At 43.5% G+C, this 24,949-nt stretch overlaps 1 protein-coding gene across 2 annotated transcripts in view; it reads left to right on the forward strand.

Annotated features, from left to right (window-relative positions):
* Window positions 1-24,949, forward strand: part of ANKFY1 (ankyrin repeat and FYVE domain containing 1) — a 677,352-nt gene that overhangs the window by 330,855 nt on the left and 321,548 nt on the right. For both annotated transcript variants that reach the window (XM_078679681.1, XM_078679682.1), the window contains exon 12: window positions 22,011-22,236. In XM_078679681.1, the coding sequence (XP_078535807.1) occupies window positions 22,011-22,236 (226 nt within the window). The remainder of the gene's footprint in view (window positions 1-22,010; window positions 22,237-24,949) is intronic.

Consider the following 24,949-nt stretch of genomic DNA (forward strand, 5'->3'; position numbering starts at 1 on the left):
AAATCTATGTAGGCGAACAGGTGTGTGGTAGATTCGGTTAAGGAATGTCAATTTTATGAGGCGGTGTCTGCCATTTATGGAAATGCGCTTATTCGACACGCACCCATATCGCCACATATCGTCATCTATCGTAAGTTCGAGTTCAGACTGCCAGTCTAATCTAGCTTTGACGTAGTGGTTGCGACGTAATTCCTGAGTCGTCTTATACATATGTGAGACCAGTCTGTATGGGGAGTCAGCGCACAGCATGGTGGATAATGGGAGTACTTCAGGAGGTTCGAGCAGCTATTCCCCAAGCAGATCGCCCGTAAATAATGGAAGGGTCATGGTGTAGGCGGTTATTCATTTGGCACCAGTTAATTCCAATCTTTACCCTGTCTGCCTCGAAAGAAGGTGCCGATAGTGTCTATTCCTAATATATGTAGGGCCTCTACCATTTTGGGCGTAGTAAGGACTGGGAGCCACGTGCACCATGCAGTAGTAGTAAGGGGGGGAGGAGTATAGTATGGAGAGTGCCTGGCGATTATAGAGGATCTCCTAAGCGTGCGTAGTAGCATTAATCAAATTAAGTATTCCGGTGGTGCGGTGCGCAGCACGGAACAATGCAGTTGCCAAATGAGCAGGAGACAGCGCAATGCATTCTATGTGGAGATGGGGGGGCTGTCTGTTGATGTAGCCAATAGTAGGCGTGAGAGGCTTGGGCAGCCCGATGGTAGAGGTCTAGGTCTGAAACGCCCAGTCCACCTATTGAGTGAGTATGGAAGTGTGAGGAGTTCCCAACTGGCACGCAGCTGTTCATGGGCCCAGGCCAGCTTTATTTGCAGCGTTTTGAGGTGTTTGAAGAAGTGTGCCGGGAGGACAATTGGGATATTGACAAACCGGTAAAGTAATCTGGGCAGGACTACCATTTTCATGATGGAGATTCTGCCTAAGAGTGAAAGGGGGAGACAAATCCATCTAGTAATCTCTTCTTCAAATATTGCAATGGCTCTGCCAAAATTTTCTTTGAAAACGAATTCAGAGTTTGTGTGTATCTGGATTCCCAGGTATCGTACTGGGTCTGTGAACCACATCAAAGGAAAATCTAGGGCTTCAGGAAGCGTCGCGGGGGTAAGAGGAAATGTAATGGATTACGCCCAATTCATTTTTAGTCCTGAAAATTCACCAAATTTCACCACTTCCCGTGGTACTGGGGATATGTTCTGAGCTGTGTCTCGAATGTATAGAAGAGTGTCATCCGCATAAGAGTATTATGCGGATATAAGGTTATACCCAGGAAATCGAATCCCCCTATGTCCATGGTATTCTCTCAGCGCGCAGGCCAAAGGCTCTGCATCAAGGGCATAAAGGAGCAGAATTGTGCTGAATTGCTCCAAATAATGTGAAGTTCTCTGAGAGGCCCAGCGTGATAGTCCACCAATCACCCCAGGCACAGTTGCAGCGACTCGCTGAGACTGCATTGCCAGGCGAGGTCCCAGGTCCAGCAGGCCAATTCAGCACGGGCCTCGATCGTCCCCGCTGCGCAGGCGTGCACCAGGTCGCCCTCCTAGGCCGCCTCCGCAGGATCGCCTCAGGCCGCGAGCAGCCCCAGCGGCATCCATAGCACCGGACAGCAGACAGGGTGCGGAAGCAGCAGAGGCAGTGACCCCGTCCCACAGAAGGGAGGGTCTATATGCACCAGTGAACTCTGATTGCCGTTGTAGAGAGTCTGCGCCTGGGAGCTCCGGTAGCGTGGCGGCCCCTCTCCCCCGTCGCAAAGGTCCGTAGCATGCTGCGCTCGTTCTAGGACAGTCTCCACATTAAAAAAAGGATGTTGGCAGGGAGGTCTTATGCTGCACAACCTGAAACTGTGTGAAACGTTCGGATAGCGGTGCCGATTGGCAGGATAACTGGTGTGTGGTGCTGATGGCTCGCAGAGCTCTGCAGTTACGCTGCCCCCTACTGTCCTTACCATTTGTAACTGCCTACTTCCTTGTCCATTTTCATCTCATATACAGCCTCCAGACCCTGTGAAATCAGATGTACAGGATCACCTAGAAGAATTGGTATCTTGATTAATTAATCCTCTTGTTACAAATGCATTTTTGTGTGATTTTGATCAGCAATGATGCAAGGCTGTTGTAGATTCCGTATACATTTCCCGATTCATGCCCTTATATAGGTATAAGCCACATTGCCCTTATATAGGCATAGCAATCCCGTCCTTATTTAGGCATAGTCCATGCTACTCAAATACAGGCATGGCTACTCCGTCCGTTCATCTACGTCAGAACGATTTCTTGGAAAATCAGATTCTTAAGCCGTTAGGGACTTCCCCTTGCTTGGATATTGATTTTCTCCAAGAACTCATTTATTATGCATGAATATCTATTCCTAAGGGGTTCATTCATGACGTTCATATGCCCGACTTTTAGGTCAATACTGGCATTCCTAAACCCCTTCAAGGTATAAATATACATTCACTTGCTATGGCAAAGCACAGTGTGGTTCAGTGCAGTTCGACTACCTACTTGCACGACGCAGCTCGCCACAGCAAGTACCAAAGGAAGCCAACTATCCAGCTGACGCACTGACTAGACGCTGTCATCCTCCTGCCGAAAATCCAGCTCCAGTGTTCGACTCCCCTTGCGGGGTGTTGGGAGATTGAGTCCAGGGATAGAGATACCAGCGTCTCTCATTCTAAGGTATGGAGCTGATTAGAACCTAGAGAAACCTTTGGCAATTCTTGGCAAAACTAAACCTATGCTAAAGCAGCACCTACTACTTCCCTAGTACTAGACTTAGGTTAGGTACAATGGGCTAGGCGTATTTTAGAAGCACCAGTTGAGTATTTTAGCCTGTGTTATTTATTTATGTATGTGTTTTTATATATGTCATAGCAACGGACAACGCTATTACAGTATTATTTTATATCTCTGTTTACACTGTACGCATTATACTTTGCATTCTTTCTAATGATTGTAGCAGTTCATATCTCTTGCATGAGAAAGAAGACTGTTCAATAAAACCCTTTTTATTGAAACGCCCGTCTCACTATTTCTGTGCAACTCTGTAGAAACTAAGCATGCACGATTGACTGAGTGAAATAGTTATCTATTGTTTCCGCGACTCTGAAGATATTGTTCCGGTTCTAGGGGAAACAAAGTTGTCATGTTTATGCGGCTGTCAGAGACTAATCCCTTCTTGTTTACTCGAGAAAGTTTCTAGTGACCTCTGAGTTAGCTGGCACACACAATTAGGTTTAATATACTTGATAGAGACATACTGACCTCAGTCCTATGTCAAATCTATAGTGTATATTATTCCAATGCGCAGAGCCTATTGGGAATATAGGAACTACACTACATGGCGTCCAACGGTTTGGTAAGGAACTAATTTAACGCTAGCTACTAAAGTAACTCAGTCGTGTTTTTCTCAGAGACCCCTTTTCCCGTAATACTCCAATAGATGTCTGGAGTGGGTAAAGGATAATATCTGCCATAGCTGAGTAGGACGATAAATCCTATGTATTAGTTTTTGGTTTGTTCAACGTTTAAGGATACAGTGTACCAAAATATTGTGCACCTTCTCTTTGTTCACTTGAAACTTGCTCTGCTAACTTTCAGTCAACAAAATGGCCGATGAAGATAATCCCGGGGCTAGTGGAGCTGCAGGCGAAAACACCGTACCAGCTTTCAACCTAACCGGTTTCCAAGAAACCAATGAGAATGCTATAATTATTCCTCAAAATTTAAGGAAAGCCATCACTATAAAGCTTATAAAGCATGACCTATCATCGAGTGGTGTTAGGGCAGTTTTTGTGATAAAGGCACATGAATATCACCAGACAGAGGTATTCTATTCATGGATAGTCTTCCCAGAAGCAAATCCAGTAACACTTATGTTTCACCTCTACAAAGAAGATGATCCACCAGAGGAATATATTCCTTTTGAGGATATTGAAATTCCACTAACTTACCAGGAGCATGAGCTCTGGTTTAACAGCGCCCTAAAACATTTAAATCACATTACCAGGCACAGTCCACTAGGTAGACCAGGAGCAACATGGTCGGCCTTAGCCGGCTACACACCTGACCCTGACATTGAATCAATGTTGGACGAGGACTTACTTCGTAACATACAAAATGTAATAGAATTATACAGTTAAAAAAAGTCTTTACTAAAAACACTCCTACTACTTCTAAAAATAAGTGGGAAAATAGCAAACAAACTTCCAAAGAGAAGCGTTCTCATTCCAGAGGTAGGTCTCCTCAAAAGGAGCCCTCTGAAAGGAGGTATAACCACAGGAATAGGGATAATTTGAAAAAAAAACCTGACAGATATCAAGATACTGATACACGTTCCTCTCGTACCTTTCAGACTTCGTCACAGAAATCCGAAAGAAGAGGACGGTCAGAAAACAAGTAAGAACGTGTGACGTCCAAAGACGATCAACACGTTCAGAAGAATAAAAAAACCTAATTTCACCAAAAAGAAGGTAGCAGGTCTAAAAATCAGACATGCCGAGAATGGGCTCAGACAATGTTGGACAGCGCAGCAGAAGTCACAATAGCTCACCAGAACCTGAAGGATCTTCTGGAGACAGTGGACTTGAATGATGACATTGAAGTTGAAACTACAGATACCAGGGTTAGCTCTCCACATAGGGTATATGAAATAACACTCCAGATAGAGGGAGACATACCAAGAAAAGTGAGAGCACTCTTTTGGGAGCGACTTTCTAAGGGCTATGATATTCTTCTAGCTGAACAAGACTGGCCACCAGAGTTTGTCAGGGAGTGCCCACATGGCTAAGACCTCATTATGCCAGCCTTCTCTAACTATATTCCAATACATTTAAAATATACTTATGCCAGGAAATGGGCAGTCGCCCAAGCTCCAGCACTATATAAAAATCATGTAGGATGGGATGAGGATTTTCCTCACCATAAAATCCAATTAAAAAATCAAACAACTGCACAAAGGCAGTACCCAGTTAAGCAAGAAGCTAAATAACAGGCCAGGGAGATCTTGGATCAACTTGAAAACCAAGGGGTGATTGAAACATGCACTTCATCAATGAACAATCCTTTGTTTCCCGTCTCCAAACCAGACAATACATATCGTCTAGTTTTGGATTACAGACTTCTAAAATCTTGTTGCAAAACATTTGCAGTGCAAAATGCACACAGTATAGCATTAACGAATAACATTGTGCATAAAACATATAAAACCACTTTAGATATTTCGAATGGTTTCTTTTGTCAAAACACTGTTCCAGAAAGTAGGTATTTGACAGCTTTCTCAATAATGGGGACACAGCGTCACTTATGTCGTCTCCCTCAAGGATTCAAGAATAGCCCTGGGTTATTTTCAGCAAGGGTAACCGAGTTACTACAAATCTATGATGATGAAGCATTGTCATATGTCGTTGATATATATCTGACAGACGATGACTTGGACAGGCACTTGAACAGGGTGAACACCATTATACTGGGCTTCGCCTCTGAGGGGTATAAATTCAATTTAAAAAAAAATCAAGAATTGTCAATCTCAACGTCCTTTTCCTAGGATATGAGTTATCAAGTGAAGGCAAAAGCCTGGCAGCTAACTTTTTAGAAAAGTGTGCGCTGCTCCAACCACCAAAAACGCTGAAAAACTTAGTTGAAACTAGGTTTTCTGAATTTCGGAAGAACTTACATTCTGAACTATGCAGAAAGGGGTAAACCTCTCTACGAATTAATCAAACCTGATTTTAAGACAGTAAATTGGACACAAAAACACACAGAAATTTTGCATTCACTCCAAACAGACATGTTAGCTACAAAACATTTGCAAACACGCTTAAACATACGTAACTTAGTGATCTGATTAATTCCAGGTCCATGCAAAGTCACCTACTTAACTTTTAATGAAGGTGAAAAAGTTCCAATAGCTTAGAAATCACATTTTTGTACACAGGCAGAAATGAAATTCACTTCTACAGAAAAAATTCTGACAGCTGTTCAAACCGCTGAAGCAAAAGCAAGAGCCCTAGCACAGGGAAAACGCATAATGGTCATAACTCCTGTACCTGCCTTAGAGGTAGTGACAAAAGCGAGCATTCCAAATGCTAAAGCTTTACATCCAAGATGGATCCAATAGGTTAACTCTCTTACTGCAACTGATGTTGAATACGTTTTCGATCCTTATTTGAAATCACAAGCATTTCTACAATGCGAACAAGAAAGTCCTCAGCCTACTGAAATTCTGCCTCTTGACGAGTATGAATGTATAATTTACACTGACTGTTCAGCACAACCCGTTACGGGAGGCAAACAAGCCTATAGTGCAGCATGTGCGATCGTTAAAGGTCATATGCGCGATGGCAAATTCAGACCTATGGTCACAAAAACGCTATCTCTAGGAGATTGTACAACTCAGCGAGCTGAACTAAAAGCATTCAAAATGGCACTTAAAAATACGGATCGCGAATTCCCCACACTCAAGGTGTGCGATTAGTTTTATTGTGTCCAATCCTACAGTGAATATTTACAGAATTGGCTTCAGAACGGGGTCAAAGATGCAAAAGGTGGCACAATCAAGCATTAAACGCTTTGGGAACAAGTAGTTCAGTTACGAGAAGGACTACAAAACACTCACGTGATACACACGCTGAGTCATCAACGTGATGGCATTCACGTTGAAGGGAATTCATTGGCTGATGAAGCCGAAAGGGGGCTGTGCAATCCAAATTCCGTAGCTGCAATCACAAACGAAAATAGCCAGTGAAATAATGCTGGCTGTCAATGCTACAGGCAAAGGCAGCGGGGCAGTGATAAAGGGTTTCCAGTCAAATACTCATATATAACTGATACAAATAATGTTCCGTTTGCTCATATCCCTGGAGTGGGGGATAGAGTAATTCCAAACATAGAACCTAGATTAGGACTAATCCTAGCAGTACATGAAGGGCTTGCCTCTGCTCATGCATGTGTTTCCGCCACAGTATCGTTATCAAAGCAGAGATACTAGTGGCCACGCATGAGGAAACAGACCAGAAACTACGTCTTGGATTGTGAAATATGCCAAAAGATGAAAGTCTCTACTGTGAAACGTCATGCACAGATGCCCCTGTTAATTTCTGATAAACCTTACAAAGGGATGGTAACTGTAAATATATCATGGTCGCAGTGGATTCGTGTTCAAGGTTCCTTTGGATGTGGCCTCAGCGCTCGGCTTACGCACGAACTGTTAGAAAAGATTTGCGAGTCTTTATCGGCTCATACGCAATCGGCACGCTACATTCTGAACCAGGGTCCTGCATTTAGCTCTCGAGCTTACAAAGAAGCCATGGACAGTTTGGGCGTTGCGGTATTCTAGTCCATTCCATCCTGAGGGAAATTCGGTTGTGGAGAGAAAAAAACGGGACATAAAGCAATCTATAACAGCTAGAGTATTAGGTTCGGGTGACGGGTGGGTCAAACATCTAATAAGTGTCCAAGGTAGTGTTAATAACTTGCCAAGAAGTTCTCTAGGGGGTATCACTCCTTATGAGGTCCTTTTTGAGACAAGAATGTTGGTCCCCGACCTTGATTGTCAGACATCAATGCTGGAACAAAATACATTTGATATCAAAGATCATTTGGCTGTTTTACAGGACTTAAATGAACTAAGAACAAAACAAAACAATGTGTTCCTGAAGCCAACCACCACTGGGGAAAAACCGACCATCCCAGCAAGGCCTGTCTGGATCCCAAAGCTTGGTGATCTAGTCAGAGAAAAGATCGCCGACTATGTTTAGAGCCTGTATCATCCCTGAGCAAATTATGTTTTTGAATGACACTGTCCAACAGATGTCTTGCCTTGGGTTAGCCAAGATCAAAGACATGAACAATCCGTTCATACCTACACCTACACCTGATAGTAGTATAGTAACACTTCGGAGGGGAGGTCGACGTACATACTATTTTGCATCACAACCGAACAGATCCAGATTGGAATAAATGGTTGATCTGACCCACAGACACAAACAACTGTCAAGATAGATTCCTGAACAAAACGCATGGTTTCACATTCAATAGCGATACAAAAGGGGATGATGGACGGAGCGTTTGAGCAAATCAAATTTGGGCCTTCTTACAACCAGTACCTGTCCTAGCAATCCACGGATCAAGAACAGTATTACTGCGCCCCTTGCTGGTAAAAAGGAGAACAGGTTTGTGTCCATCGACCTGATCAAACCACACTATGTGGCCGATACTAAGCAGTAGGCCATGTGGACTCCGACCAAGTAGCAGACATCCTGCTCTAGCTACTATCCAAGAGGTTCAAACTGAGAGATTCATCACAATTGAAGAATCTGCAGTGAGAAAAAAAGGACTACGCAACAAAGCTATGGAACTTATCCCTCTTGAGACCCAAATAACAGTTTGTCATGAAACACCTGTCTACAACGAAGTAACACCTGTCTACAGCGAAGTAACAAGTGATCGAGTGGTTCCAGCGATTTCAACAAATCCAGATGCAATCCCAACCATTGACAGAACTGCCGCTGGCTATTTCATTAACTTTGATACGTTTTCTGAGCATCCTAGCGAACCTGAAACCACGCCAGCAAAAAGAACTTTCAAAGAACAAGCAATTGACTTTTTTCATCACCTGGAAAAAACTTATTTGGTTTCACCATGGATTGAACTTCAGATTGTGTTGGGAATATTTTTTCATCTACTTTGGTTGACTCTGGTAATAACTCTGGGTATGCTGATAAATGGAAGATATATCAAAATGGACACAGCAAGTAAGAACATCAACGTACTCCTCAAGCCACACAAATCATCCCATCGTGAACAAAAAGACTTGGCAACAGTAAACATCACAGCCTTTCCTATACCTGATGGTATAGCCTGGGACAAAACAGAATATGACCTTTTTGGCCCGTCGGAGCTGCTGAAAATTCCACACTTATTCAAGATTTCATTAAGTGACTTTGTTTCATCTAGTACCTTTTCTGATGATTGGGACTTCAAGACTGGTAATATTATGATGTCAGACTTAGAAATGTCTGCAGTATTCACAAATCATGAATATTTAGAAGGTTCATCAGACTATGAACAAATGTATTGTTATAACCATTATGGTCATAATTTCTTTCCCAAATTTGCAAATCCTAGAAATGTATTAATGTATAACCAATGGGAACATTGTCCTACGCCACCAAAGGGTAGCTCAAACACATTTTTTTGAAAATTTCCGTACTATTCAGGGTTCAATGTATCCAATCCAGAATCATTTTACTTAAAAAATGTAAACAAAACAGGAATGAAAATTATGTTAACAAATACCAAGCAAATTTATTCTGCAGCCTTTTATGCCCAACTATCTAAACTAGGTTTCGGCTTTTGGAAAGACAACATTGAGACAAAAACTGAAAGATTGGCAAGTGCAGGGGGTAGAAGCTATGTTTATCATCCCTGAGCAAATTATGTTTTTGAATGACACTGTCCAACAGATGTCTTGCCTTGGGTTAGCCAAGATCAAAGACATGAACAATCCGTTCATACCTACACCTACACCTGATAGTAGTATAGTAACACTTCGGAGGGGAGGTCGACGTACATACTATTTTGCATCACAACCGAACAGATCCAGATTGGAATAAATGGTTGATCTGACCCACAGACACAAACAACTGTCAAGATAGATTCCTGAACAAAACGCATGGTTTCACATTCAATAGCGATACAAAAGGGGATGATGGACGGAGCGTTTGAGCAAATCAAATACTCACCCCCAGTCAACTGATCTGGGTTTAATCCATCACCATTCTTTAGCTCACTCTGCCACCCCAGTACAGACATGGCCATATGCAAGTCAGTCTGACCCTGTGCCTCATGGGAACAGTCCAGCCCGAACTGCCAAGCCATGTCTTCCCTGGACCGAAACAAGCATCCTGGGACCAGTTTCGGATTCATAATCCTCATCACATTCAATAGGCCAGAACCAAGATATGTTCAAAGACAGCACCCTGGAATAGTAATAACATACAGTGTAGGGAAGCTCTGCCTTGATTGGCTACAAAGATCTACACTTAAGGATGTAAAGCAACACTTATTTTCAGTTAAAGATGGCGCAGATCTTAGGGAATTCTTGCTGGGACCAAGAAAACCTGCGTCAAAAACATTTTATATATACCGGTATATATGCTGCATATAACGAAGCATGGAAGATTACGCAAGCAGAAACTGCAGAACGAATACTAGAAATGGATCGTATTAATTTAGAGAAATCTCTCTCTGTAGTCGACAATGGGTTAACGACTCTGTCGTCAGTCGCAATTACGTTCTATCGTGCTATTAGGCTGGACGTTACAAAACCTTCGTTCACGCTATGTGCCTTGGCATTTAATCAATACTACTTCACTGTTTTTAGAATTCAATCTCACTGATACACAGATCAAATTGGCACAAAGAGTTGCAGACTATACGGGGCTGAGCATTGAAAAACTTGAAAGATTACCATTTACGGTAGTAGAAAAACCAGCTACTGAATGGATTATACATGGAACAATCACTTACAATTTTCCATTTTCAGTATTGCCTAAAACACATACCAGCAGGCACATATGAAAGGTTGGGTAAAGAATACATCAAGACATCCTTGGAATTACCATACACACACACATGTTGGAGTGGGGGACGTGAAGTGTTTCTTAGCAGTTCAAACTGTTAAAATGCACTAATCTGTTCTCTCCTTTGTCAGGGTATAAACTTACACGGGGCCTGCGATGGTTCCTCTAACAATTTATCCTGCCACCTGCAAGGTTCACCAGCTGCGGTGATTGATCATATTTTTGGACAACTTTCAAATGGAAGTTACCTCATGTTGAACGATCACAGCTGCTGTGGCATGTTGCCAGGTATACCATATCTAGTAACTGTGTCATCCAGGGTCACTTGCTGTATGCTAGTATTGTTTCCAAAAACCAAGTTAGTCAGGGAGTCGCCACTATCGCCTTCACTGAACATCTCTTCTATACAAATTGATACTCGAGCAGAATGAAAGCCATTCTTTTGTAAAAAAACTGTGCCACTGACCTCTGCCAAAGAGACCTATGATCTACAAGTTGCAAGGACTTCTGCCGATATACATGCCTTTTTAAATACAAACTGCCCTATACATTTCTCAGAAATTTTAAGTCGTATCTTAAATATGTCTGATACGAGCGGTATTGTAAGTGTATTTAAGACCGTATTTTCAGGACTGTTAGCACCTTTTCAAGCAGTCCTCGGAATCCTTCCAAGCTTCGTGCACTCTGTGTTTGGCGGATTGCCCCTCCTTTTCGAACTCATTGCACTGATACTATTTTTGCTCCTACTGCTACGATATGGCAAGCCAAATCACCAGCTACACACAGTTCTCCATGGAGACAACTCTACTGGCGATGAAGTGTCGTGAGCGCATCGTCCACATTTTGGGATTAACTCGTCTACGAGAATTGAATACCACATGGTTTCTGTCATTCAGATCAATTTGGCATGATTGCATCTTACCTGTTCTACGCTGCCTGCTATGTGGAGGAGAATGCGTGCTAGACATCTGTCTCACACTCCCATCAGTCATGACAACCGATGTTGATACGTTGCTTGAACCAGTAACGGCCCATGCTCTGTGTTGTCCCAAGCGGCTACCAATTCTGATGACGGCATTCATTGAGATCTCACAGACGCACAATGCTGATGCTGAGGTGCGAGAGGAAACTACAGGTGTGCACAGGTGTGATACGAACATTGCTGATGCAACCAATGCTGAAGGCGATGCTTCACATCTATGTGCGGTTAATCTTCTAAACGAGGTAATCCAACTTTCACCTACAATGGTATGACTTTTTGTCAACAGACATAGAAGATGTCATGTTTTCTCCAAGCCCTAACACTGACTTTTGAGTTTGGCACACAGTGTTCTGAGAGGCTTTGAATTTAACCTTCATTTTTCAAAACAAGGTTCTAACTTTGGAACTTTTTCCTATGATTAATTTTTATTTTCCAAATTTGTATTTTTTCATTTTTTGGTACGAGTAATCTGCTTATAGTAGAATTAATCATAGAGAACAAGAATTCTTTGAAAACTTCCAGAGACAATATGTGACCTTGTCCACAAATGCAAACAGTTTTATGTAATACGACATGAAATGGTTTCGGCCTTTTCTCCTCTATATTTACGAGCCATTTCATAAATGTATATTTTAATGATTCATTCATTTAGCATTTTATAATATCAATATATGCTTAGAATGAAACATTGGTTTAATGTGTACAGCACCAATGCAATAGTTTGAATACAAATTGACAATGTAGTTTGAAACATGCTTTTAGCACTTCATGTGTAGATTTGATTTAGATAGGTTTAACCCCTTCGCTGCTAGGCCTTTTCCCCTCCTGTGCTAAGCCTTTTTTTGGCGATTTGGGGTAGTGTGCGCTTAGGCCCCTGTAACTTTTTGACCACATAAGGTATCCACGCCAAATTTGCGTCCTTTTCTTCCAACATCATGTGGATTCTAAAGGTGCCCAGGGTTTGTGGATTCCCTTGGAGGGGTCCCAGAAATTAAGCAAAATACAGTGAAAGTTTAGTTTTTTTCAGAAAAATGGGAAAAACGGGCTGCAAATGAAAGCCTCTGGGTTTTTCCCTGCAAATGTTATCAAAAAAGGGTTTGTGGGGCTGAAATCTCCATTTTTTCAGCATTTAGGGAATGACAGTCTTTTGTCAGAGAACCAACATTTTTCACACAGTTTTGGCATTTTGCTGGGACATAGCCTATTTTTGCCATTTTTAGAGCTTTCAACCTCCTTCCAGTTAATGGTAGAAATGAGTTTGAAAGCAATAATGGATCCTAGAAAGCTATACATTTTCAAAAAGTAGACAAAATTCTGAATTCAGAAAGGGGTCATTTGTCTAAATCCATGAAGGTTTCTTTATAGAAACTAACATTTAAATATTGGAATAATTGAAAATTAGTTGGAAAAAAACAGCCTTTTGTCTCAACGTTTTCACCTATAACTTCTTGTAATTTTGACAGCTCTTTGAAAGCAATATACCGTTACATCCGTGTGACCTTCCTGGTTGTGGGGATATATAGGACTTCTAGTTTCACCAAGAACCCGACAAACCCAGAGCCAAAAACTGAGCAGCAACTTTCAATGGTATTTTATTATTTACTGGGTATAGAACACTTATTCTTGGAAAATGTATACATGGAAAAATCGGTATGAAAGACACCTATGTATTTCTGAATTGGGTACAATTTATAGAGTTTAGAAACCGTATATATTTATACATTTTCAAAATTGGGAATACTCATACTAGCATTCGAATTATTAGTCATTTTTCAAAAAGATTTTTTTTTACACAATGTCTTTCATTGGGAAGGGAGAAATGCATGAAAACTCAATAGGTAATAACAGTTGATTTACAAATCTGAATTACCCTAAGTCTCCCGATGAAAACGGTACCTCACTTCTGTGGGTCGGCCTTGTGCCTGCGACAGGAAACGCCGCAAAATGCAACGTGGTCACACCTCAATTTTGCAGTTAAAAATTGACCCTTTTTTGCAAAGTGCCTAGCTGTAGTTTTTGCACCCTAGCTCTGCCGGCACCTAGGGAAACCTAGCAAATCTATACATTTTTGAAAAGTAGCCACCCAGGGGAATTCAGTATGGGGTGACTCGACTGCCTCCCACCAGGTTCTGTTACCCAGAATCCCTTGTAAAGCTAAAAAATTGCGAAAAAACGCATTTTCCTCACATTTCTGTGGTGGAAAGTACTGGAATCTGTGTGGATCAACAAATTTTCACGCACCCAGCGTTCCCCCAGGTCTCCCGAGAAAAATGGTACCTCACTTGCCTGGGTCTGCCTAGTGCCTTCGACAGGAAACGGCGCAAAACGCAACGTGTTTGCACCGCAATTTCGCAGTCAATACTGGTCCTTTTTTAGCTATGTGCCTACCTTTCGTTTTGACAGAAAAAATGCATTTTCCTCACATTTCTGTGGTGGAAAGTTCTGGAACCTGCGTGGATCAACAAATTTCCACCCACCTCGTGTTCCCCCAGGTCTCCCGAAAAAAATGGTACCTTACTTGCCTGGGTCTGCCTAGTGCCTGCGACTGGAAACAGCGCAAAACGCAACGTGTTCACACTGCAATTTCGCTGTGAAAACGGGCCCTTTTTTGGCAAAGTGTCTACCTTTTGTTTTTGAACCCTAGCTCTGCCGGCACCTAGGGAAACCTAGCAAACCTATACATTTCTGAAAACTAGACACCCAGGGGAATTCAGGATGGGGTGACTCAATTGCCTCCCACCAGGTTCTGTTCTCCAGAATCCCTTGCAAAGCTAAACAATTGTAAAAAAGCGCATTTTCCGCACATTTCTGTGGTGGAAAGTTCTGGAATCTGCGTGGATCAAGAAATTTTCACCCACCCCGCGTTCCCCCAGGTCTCCCGACAAAAATGGTACCTCACTTGCCTGGGTCTGCCGAGTGCCTGCGACAGGAAACAGCGCAAAACGCAACGTGTTCGCACTGCAATTTCGCTGTGAAAACGGGCCCTTTTTGGCAAAGTGTCTACCTTTTGTTTTTGAACCCTAGCTCTGCCTGCACCTAGGGAAACCTAGCAAACCTATACATTTCTGAAAACTAGACACCCAGGGGAATTCAGGATGGGGTGACTCAACTGCCTCCCACCAGGTTCTGTTACCCAGAATACCTTGCAAAGCTAAAAGATTGTCAAAAAAAACGCATTTTCCTCACATTTCTGTGGTGGAAAGTTCTGGAATCTGCGTGGATCAACAAATTTCCACCCACTCCGCGTTCCCCCAGGTCTCCCGAAAAATATGGTACCTCACTTGCCTGGGTAGGCATAGTGGCTGCAACAGGAAAAGGCCCAAATCGTACGGTGGTGAATTTAAAATAACCTATAGCAAAATTACCTTCTTTTTTGGGGGGGGACACCTGAGTTTTTGGCCCGGGCCTCGGCGGCAAACTTGTGAAACTACCAAACCCAAACCGTTCTGAAAACTAGACACTCGGAGGAGTCTAGGGAGGTATGGCATGCGTGGGTCCCCCAATGTTTTCCTACCCAGAATTCCTTGCAAACCTTAAATTTCAGTAAACAAATCACTTTTCTAAACTTTTTTGCGTGGGATCTCCGTGCCGGCACAAATGTCCTACCACCTAGCGTTCCCCTTGATCTCCCGAGTAAAATGATACCTCACTTGTGTGGGTGGGCCAAAGGCCTGTGACCAGGATGACCCCAAAACAGTTGAATTCTCTGTGCCTAATTTGTCAATCCTGAATGCTACAATTCCTTAAAAATACGTAAAAAAAAGGGAAACCTTGCGGCCCTAGGCAACAGCCCAGATGCCTCTTGGCCCACTACCGGCACATCAATGTCCTCCTCTACCATAGGCACTTCATCAGCACTAGAAAAAGATTCATCATCCGATGATTCCATGCGAAGAGAAAACTCACTACCTGAATCTTCTGCCCCTACCTCTGGGTCCGAATCGGAGTCAGTCTCTGAACCATGGTCAGAGGAAGACTCAAAAAGCAAACCAAGAACCTGCTGAGCAGTAATCCTGCGAATAGCCATTATCCTTACAAAGCAAGAAGACTGCACACACAAGTGAACAACAACCTACACTGTGCAAAGTAAGAAGTAAACAAGGTTATATTTTCACACAAAGATCTATACAATCCAAAACAATTTAACTCTTACCAAATATAGCTACACTCACCAGCACCTACTCTGCTGAGACACAGCAAAAAAAAATGGTATCCCACTAGAAAGAAAAAAAAAATTACAGATTAGACAACAAAGTACACATCAAGCACTAATGCTGAAAAAAATAAATAAACAAACAAAAAACACAGAGCCACACAAACTGCTAGAAGTACGCCTTTTACAAAAACACATTAATCTAGGGAAAGTAGTACAAAATACATTCACTTACCAAGCACATGCAACTACACAAGCTGCAAAACCATCAGTAACAGAACCGCAACCTACAACAATCCAAACAGCAAAAGCCTGGAACAAGACTTAAATAGAGAAGAAAAAAAAATTACTACTACATTTCGCAAACAATATAACAATTAAAAAAACAACGCACAAATTTGCCCCCCAAATTTACATTCACCCAGATGGGCCATCAAATAGGGCTTAGACCAATGAGGTTTAGGTGAGGTTTTCCATCAAGAGACTGGTTACATTTTTGGACGTTTTTTTCTGCCTACCCCCTTTGGTGCCAGTCGGTCTTTTGGTCCTAACTGTACCCCCCTCACACGGGGGCAGTAAGGACAAAAAAAAGAACGACTGGCACCAAGGGAGGCAGCCAGTAAAAAACATCCAAAAATATAACCACCTTTGGAAGCAAGCCTTCCCCAAGGGCTCATTTCCACACACTACAAAACACAATCCCTAGGGCCTAGGGGGCCAAAAAACAGAAAAGAAAAGGGCCAATTCGCCCCCAGGTGGGTGGGGGTAGAGCAGAAAAACATCCCTAAAACAAGTTGCCTCTAGGAAGCAAACCTTGCCCAAGGGGTCGCCGCCATTACAAACAAAAAAATCCCTGGTGCCTAGTGGCGTATTTCTGCCCGCCCAGGGGGCACAAAAGCTGAAAAAACAGACCTAAATGCCCCCAGGGGGGGGGGAGAAAATGTAAATCTACATTTGACCCCCACCTGTCAGTGACCCTTGCCCAAGGGGTCACTTCCATTGCAAAAAAAACAATCCCTGGTGCCTAGTGGCATTTTTGGCAAAGGGCAAATAAACAGGCCTATTTGCCCCCGGGGGGGTCACAAAATGTACATACAAAATTAAGCCCCCTCCTGGAAGTGACCATTGCACAAGGGGTCACTACTACCTTGCAAAAAAAATATCCCTGGTGCTAGTGGCGATTTTCTGCCCTCCCCCGGGCGCAAAACGGCCAAAAAACGGGCCGATTTGCCCCCAGGGGGGGGGCAGAAAATCAAATTCAAAATTATTATCCACCAGGAAGTGACCTTTGCCCAAGGGGTCGCTTCCAAAAAAAAAATAATGCCCCAAACCATATCCCTGGTGCTAGTGGGGAAGTTCTGCCCCCCCTGGGGTCAAAACGGCCGAAAAAACGGGCCAATTTGCCCCCGGGGGGGTCAGAAAATCGAAAACATATTCACAGCTCACCTGGAAGCGACCCTTGCCCAAGGGGTCGCTTCCTATAAACTAAATTTAAATCCCTGGTGCTAGTAGGGGCATTTCCGCCGCACAATCGTGACGCTGTGCGCGATCGTGAGGCAGGAATGCCCTGCAAAAAGACATCAGGGGAGAGGAAAATCTCTTTCCTCTCCCCTGATGCCTCCATGCGGCCCCAAACCTCCCCAGGCACGCAAAAACCGTACCTGACTCCTCGGCGCTCAGGAAGCAAATGGCTTCCTGAGCGCCGGGGACTCCCTGATGACGTCAGCGCGCGCTGTGCGCGCTGACGTCACAGGACTCCCATGGGTAGGGGCGGGGGGCAGCGGAAGCTCTTCCGCTGCCATCCCCATTATTACAAGCGCAATCGGGCACCCTCGGGGGAGCGCCAGCGCTTCCCCCAAGGGTGGGGCTTATGACGAGCTGGGCTCGTCATCAGCGCACGACCAGTGTGCACCATGACGAGCCCAGCTCGTCATGAGGGTGGAAAGGGTTAACATGTTTAGAACTTAGTAACGCCGTACATAAGAAAGTGGAGTGGGTGTTGTGTATCGATTTAGATTCTGTATTCATTTCCCGATTCATGCCCTTATATAGATATAATTCACACTGCCCTTATATAGGCATAGAAATCCAGTCCTTATTTAGGCATAGCCCATGCTACCCAAATACAGGCATGGCTACTTCCATCCGTTCATCTAAGTCATAACGATTTTTTGGAAACCCAGACTCTTAAGCCGTTAGTGACTTCCCCTTGCTTGGACATTGATTTCTCCAAGAACTCATTTATTATGCGTGAACATCTATTCCTTAGGGGTTCATTCATGATGTTCATATGCCCGACTTTTACGTCAATACTGGCATTCCTAAACACCTTCAAGGTATAAATATATCTTCACTTGCTATGGCAAAGAACGGTGTGGTTCGGTGCAGTACGACTACCTACTTGCACGACGCAGCTCGCCACAGCAAGTACCAAAGGAAGCCAACTCTCCAGCTGACGCACTGACTAGATGCTGCCATCCTCCTGCCGAGAATCCAGCTCCAGTGTTTCTGACTCCCCTTGTGGGGTGTTGGGAGTTCGAGTCCAGGGAAAGAGATACCATCCTCTCTCATTCTAAGGTATGGAGCGGATTAGAACCTAGACTTAAATTAGGTACACTGGGGTAGGCGTATTTTAGAAGCACCAGTTGAGTATTTTAGCCTGTGTTATTTATGTATGTATTTTTATATATGTCATAGCAACAGACAATGATATTACAGTATTATTTTATATTACTGTTTACGCTGTACGCATTATACCTTGCATTCTGTCTGATTGTAGCAGTTCATATCTCTTGCATGAGAAAGAAGACTGTTCAATAAAACCCTTTTTATTGAAATGCCCGTCTCACTATTTCTGTGCAACTCTGTTGGAACGAAGCATGCACGATTGACTGATTGAAATTATTATCTATTGTTTCCACGACTCTGAAGATATTGTTCTGGTTGTAGGGGAAACAAAGTTGTCATGTTTATGCGGTTGTCAGAGACTAATCCATTCTTGTTTACCCAAAAGTTTCTAGTGACCTCTGAGTTAGCTGGCACACACAATTAAGTTTAATATACTCGATAGAGACTTACTGACCTCAGTCCTATGTCAAATCTATAGTATATATTATTCCCATGCGCAGAGCCTATTGGGAATATAGGAACTACACTACACGGCGTCAAGGTCTCCTGCAGAGCATTAGAGTATTTTTTTTACATCCCTCGATCCAAGGTTTATCATCAGAATAACTAACCTGTTCATAAGCATCATTCACCAAAATTGTAAGTTCTTGCCTTATTTAGAATTTGGCAGTCTGGATACTCCGCCAAAATGTGCCTTATATCCTGTCCGCTATAACACAAGTGCCATAGACTATAATACACTTGTAACATGGCGGACGTGACATACTCAACATTTGTTTTTGTTTTTTAAAATTCTTTTTATGAACATAGCTTATAGGACCATACAATAACAGACAATATCCGAAAAGCATGTCAGGGAATAGCATTGAGTATAACAAATCGAAGCACATAAAGACACACAAGGGATACCCAATTTTTGTTGTTACTCCCCCGACTCTCCCTCCTGCCCCCTGTATTTTAACCAAGGCCCCCAAACTTTCCTCCATTTCTTAGGGGAACCCCTACTCCTGTATATAGTTTCTTCGGCCCTTTGACACCAATCAAGGTCCCGCCTCCACTACTCCCATTTCGGCGGTGCCTGTGACCCCCACACTCTGGCAATGTTTCTTTTCGCCACTCCCACAGCCAATGCCAGCCAGATCTCCACATACCTGGACCGTTCTGTGTCCCCTTTAATCATTAGCAACAGCCACTTTGACTCAATCGGGACCATGACGCCCACTACAGCAGACATAGTGTCCGTGACTCTGTCTCAGAAGGGAACCATCTCCGGGCACTCCCATAATATATGATAGAAGGTGCCCTCCCGTTGACAGCACCTCGCGCAGAGGGCCGACTGATTCCTGCCCCAAGCATATAGGTGTGTGCGAGGATCTTTAACTGCACCAACCTAAACCTTGAGCGGATTGCTATTTCATGTGGACTCTGTAAGGCATCCTGCCAGTAGTCGTCATCCAGGCTACCAATATCCCGGGCCCATGCTGCCCTAAGTGACGTCAAAGGGTCCGGCATATTGTTTGAGCGTGCGGTAGATGGTGGATGTGGGCTTTTCTATTATGTGGTCGAGGAGCAGTCTATCCTCCATGGGGGAGTATTCCGGGATTGTTGTGCCACTGCGTATTTGGGAGCGTATGGCATGTAAGAGACGTATGTGGTGGTAGCTTTGCGAGTCATGGAGGTCGTATTCCTTTTTGAGATGAGCAAAGGAGTGGGGGCCCCTTTCCAAACGTCTCCCAAGTATTCAATGCCGATTATACTTCCACCCTCTGAAACCGGTCAACTTTGTCACCTCTCCCAACTGGTCTCCGATCCATAGAGGGGTTCTACCAGTCAGTGTGTCAATCCACCCTAGGAACTTATTTGCCTCCCTCCAGCAATGAGCTACCACCCTGGTGTGTGCAGGCCACTCCATCCGTGACCTCCGGGCGTAGAGAAGGGACTTGAAGTTTCCCCCCGGCGTGACCATCCTATCCACTCTATAAGCAGGTTCAGAACTGGCCGTGAATACCCAGTCGTTGACCACCTGAAGCTGCAAGGCAAAATAATACAGATTGACGTCTGGAAGCGCCAGGCCACCATCGTACACCCCTCTGGTAAACTTGTGTAGCGCTATTCTCGGGGTCCCACCATCCCACAGCAACGTCCGTACCGCTTGCGATATTTGTTTGAATACACCCGGAGGACAGGATACTGTGTATTCTGCAGGATATATTGGAGATTCGGCAACGCAAGCATCTTAAATAATGCCGCTCGGCCCATGACATACTCCACATTTGCGACACAGTATCCCACCCATCGAATTCTAAATAAGGACTCTAACCTTTTGCATATCCTTTTTCTCCAACATTGATCTTCCCACATATTTTCGCAAATCTGAGATTATATCCTAATTCTGCAATTCCACTTAGACTACCTCTTTACTAATATTGAAATTCTTCCTCTAAATCTTGTAGGCCTCTCTCAAAACTACCAGCTGTGTTACTGTGATAACCTGCAAGAGAGGAAAAAGCGTGTACCAACATACATCAGTCGGTGTTTCTTGGAGAGTCTACGTCTCTCATCATCTTTATTGCATGTTAGCTCAAGCTTTGTATCTGCAGGCCAATCTCTTTGGTTCCTAATAGCCTTCTCAGACCAGAGGAACGCTTCTCTATAATTTAGCAAGGCATTCTTCTTGTTCCTCTTCCTATGATACTTCACTCTTCTGTCTATCTATATTCAGGATAGTCCATAGTTCCTTTCGGGCAAGATAACTTAAATGTTCCCTATTATTACTGAATAATACCCATTGTACTTTATTCTTGAATTTACTATAAGCTATCCAGTGGCATTCATTACAGTTCTCTTTTATTATCTTAGATCCTCATTGTATTTTCATGTCCCAGTTTTGCTTTATTCATCAAATAAATCTCACTTATAATGGTTCTACTTTTGATGCCTTTAATTCTCTTTTCCATAAACAAGGGGATTTTTCTAGAACACCGGAAAAACTCTGCTGTTATAAAGAAAATAAACTTCTCTTCCTCCTACAACCAGGTAAATCATTACCTGAACACAGGCATCTGCTTTCTAGAAACATCCATTCGTAAGTGTTTTGCCTTTCAGCTTTAATCATAACTATACTTTTTTTTGTTTTGCAATCTGATTTTTATGGTTAATACCTCAAAAAGACAAATCACATAACTATAACAGAGAATCGACAGCCCCCTGTGCCACTCCTCCTCAGTACCATCATTTCGTAAGACCCAGCAGTCAAATTCCCAATCACATCTGTTCTGTATGCTCTAACAATTGGTTTTCCCGTCCTGGTTGCATGCCAGACTAGTCTTTCAGATATGCAGGTCTACAGTTTTTCAAATATTATGGTGTGCATAGTAATCATTGTGCCTCAGATGTTTGTGTTAATCTACTGGTTGTTGCCACTGCATTAGCTTTCACATGCATATATGTATTTTGTCTGTATCGCACACATGCGGAAATAATGCAAATTTATAAAGTGTATATGGCACACAGTGCCCTACTACAGATTATCATCATTAAAATGTATTTTGTCTAAAATATTATGACAATATATAATAGTCTTGCAGAGTTGCTGCATCTGCTGGAATGTAAAACCACGTGATGTAAGAATTTATTAGAAAATTATTTTATTTGTTTAGGGTGAAACTCCCCTGCATACTGCTTGCCGACATGGCCTCGCAAACCTTACAGCAGAGTTGCTGCAGCAAGGCGCAAATCCAAACATTCAGACGGAAGAAGCACTGCCTGCCACTAAAGGCTCTAGTCATTCCAGTCCAGTAGATACTGTTTACTTACAGACTCCTCTTCACTTGGCCATTGCTTACAACCACCCAGACGTGGTAACAGTAATTCTGGAACAAAAAGGTAAGCATAGTGGCTTGCTTATCTAGTTTGAATTTGATGAAAGAACATACAGTGATACAAACAGATACGCAGTTCACATGCAGTCAAAGACATTTTGTGTAATGGATTTAGTAAACATTCCATGAATATATTGTATTCCTAAACTTCAAAATAGTGACAGTTACATTTTGTAGTTAAGATAAATGTTATCATGCAAGAGGAATCGCTTTAAAGTGTTTTCCAGTTACAGCCAATAAGTATCCTGTAGCTATATTTTTCATGTTTATAAAACAAATATTGGAAGATTGTATTTTATCAGAAAGAGACAATTTTTAAGAAAAGCAACAAATAAGTTAAGCAAAGGGGAAATTATCACTAAAACTTGAGCTGGAGGACAGGGATTTCAGGTTGCGAGTACAGGATAAAAAATATATATTTGAGTAGTGTTTTCACAATTTTTATATCTAGCTGCTGAAAGGTCTAGTTGTTTCCAAGTCATCATGTCATCAGATGTTTAAAAAAACTACATTAAGACGTTCAAAGGGATTTTGGTCAACCCCTTTTAGCCATTAATTTTCATAGGATTTTCATCGTTTGTTTGAATAGCTTAGGTTGGCTGTCCAAGGCCGTGGCATTTGGTGGAAGGTAACATTGTCCCATTTAGGTTCCAGTTGGGATTTGATGATGAGGCTTCATGTTGCAGATTTGACATGACATTTATTTGCTAGCCAGTTTGTTTTTATGAATATGTACTTTGCTTCCCAAAAAGGTTTTTAGGGTTCAGTCTGCGTAAGCCATGCGCATGCACTCTTGCTTGTAAGGCACTATTGTTTACAAACAAGGGTCTGGAGCCCACCCATTACATACCATTCGTTGTCATCAGTGGCGCTCTTCTTTACTGCCTCCGGCCAGATGTCACTTCCGGTTTCTACTCTGGAGCAAGGACCATGCACAGATTGATTCCTCCTGATTAATGTTCGGCTGCTGCTTGCTGATTGTGGTACTATTTCTTGCCCCAGTATTGGAACTTTCATAGATTCCCATGCTTTGTATCATTCCCCGTCGTCGGAATGGGAGTCTCGGTAATAACAAAATACCATAGTAGTAGGTACAAAAGAGAGAGGAAAGGCCTAGGCCTCATTCCCTTTTGTAGCATATCAGCCTCTTTTTGTAAAAGAGACCAAATATTAGGCATCAGCCAATCAGAAGAGCCTCACCCCTGGAACCTTCCTGAAGGAATCTCAGAGCCTCAGATTTTCTACCGCACGTTGTGCTAGGGAGTCTCCATTGAGCTCTGCTCTATTTTCAACTCTTTCAAGTAGATTTCTACAGTTTTTTCTTCAGGATTTCTTCAGTTCTACTTCAGAAATCTCTCCTTTTCATCAGGATGTCTGAAGTTGAGAAAAAAAAAGCTCTTTTCAAGCCCTGTTCCACCTGTGGGAAGAAAAGGCTGTTTGTGGAGGACAAACACAAGGACTGCATTTACTGCCTTTATCCGGATCACAAGGCAGAAGACTGCAAAATTTGCCGCACTCTCTCCACCAAGACCTTGAGAGATCGTGCTGGAAGACTGCTTACATGGCTACAGAGGCAAAAGGAGAGGAAACATGGAGTTTCCAGTGATGAGGAGGAATCGTCTTCATTTACTTCCTCAAAAAGGTCAGTGAAAAGGGGTAGAGGTTCCCCATCTTCCTCTGTAGGGCGCCCCTCAAAGGCTTCAAAAAAGACCCCCAGAGAGTCTGATAGCCGGGGTTCAGAAAGCCCCCCCCCCCACCGCAGTGGGAAGGATAAGGCAGAACTGGTTTCGCCTCCTCAGGGTGAGAAGACAGACCCAGCCTTCAAGAAACCCTCCTCACATTCTTCAGAGAGGAGTTCTAAGTCCTCTACGACGAAGACATCGTCGACGGTGGGTCCATCGACGAAGAAAACGAAACCCAAAATTCAATTGGTCCCGTCGACGGGCACGTCCGCGGGAGAATCGTCGACGAAAGCTTCGTCATCGTCGAAGAAGGTAGCGCCGACGGCAGCGTCGACGAGAGGTACGACGACGACATCGTCGACGAAGACGTCGTCGACGGCTTCATTACATCGTCGACGAAGAAACCATCATCGTCGACGGCAGTGACGACGACGGTATCGACGACGGTGGTGTCGTCGACGAGTGCATCGACGACGACAACAATATCTACACACGTCGGCGGGCTCGTCGACAGTGGTGTCGACCACATCTGCGATTCCAATATCGTCGACGAGAATATCTCCGGCGTCGACGGAACCATCGACGATACTGGCTACGGAGAGACGAGTGACGATTTCTTTAACGAGGATCACTCCGGAAATGACATCCCCGGGAAAGGTGACCACTTTACCGCCAACTTTGTTGTTGGAACAAGGAGAATCTGAGGAAGACGGACAGGATGCTTATGACTATGCCAGTAGCCCGTCTCAGCTGCTAATCAAGAGTCAAGAGACAGATTCGGATGGGGCATACGACCAAGGAGAAGGAGAATATCATCAAGTGGCCCACTCTAAGGGCTATGTGCCACAGGACATGGTTTCGGTACCTACAACATTCCTGCATGACCTCCACAAGATGCTGCAGGACTATAAGTCGAAAGCGGAAAGACCAACACCACGTAGGTCTGCTCCTTCGACACCAGTCAGAACCCCCTCTTCTGTAGTCCCTTTGGTACTTCCGGCACGGACGCCACCTCAGCCTCAGCGGCCGACACCT

The sequence above is a fragment of the Lissotriton helveticus genome, chromosome 3_1, assembly GCF_964261635.1.
Source record: "Lissotriton helveticus chromosome 3_1, aLisHel1.1, whole genome shotgun sequence".
NCBI classification, from domain to species: domain Eukaryota; kingdom Metazoa; phylum Chordata; class Amphibia; order Caudata; family Salamandridae; genus Lissotriton; species Lissotriton helveticus.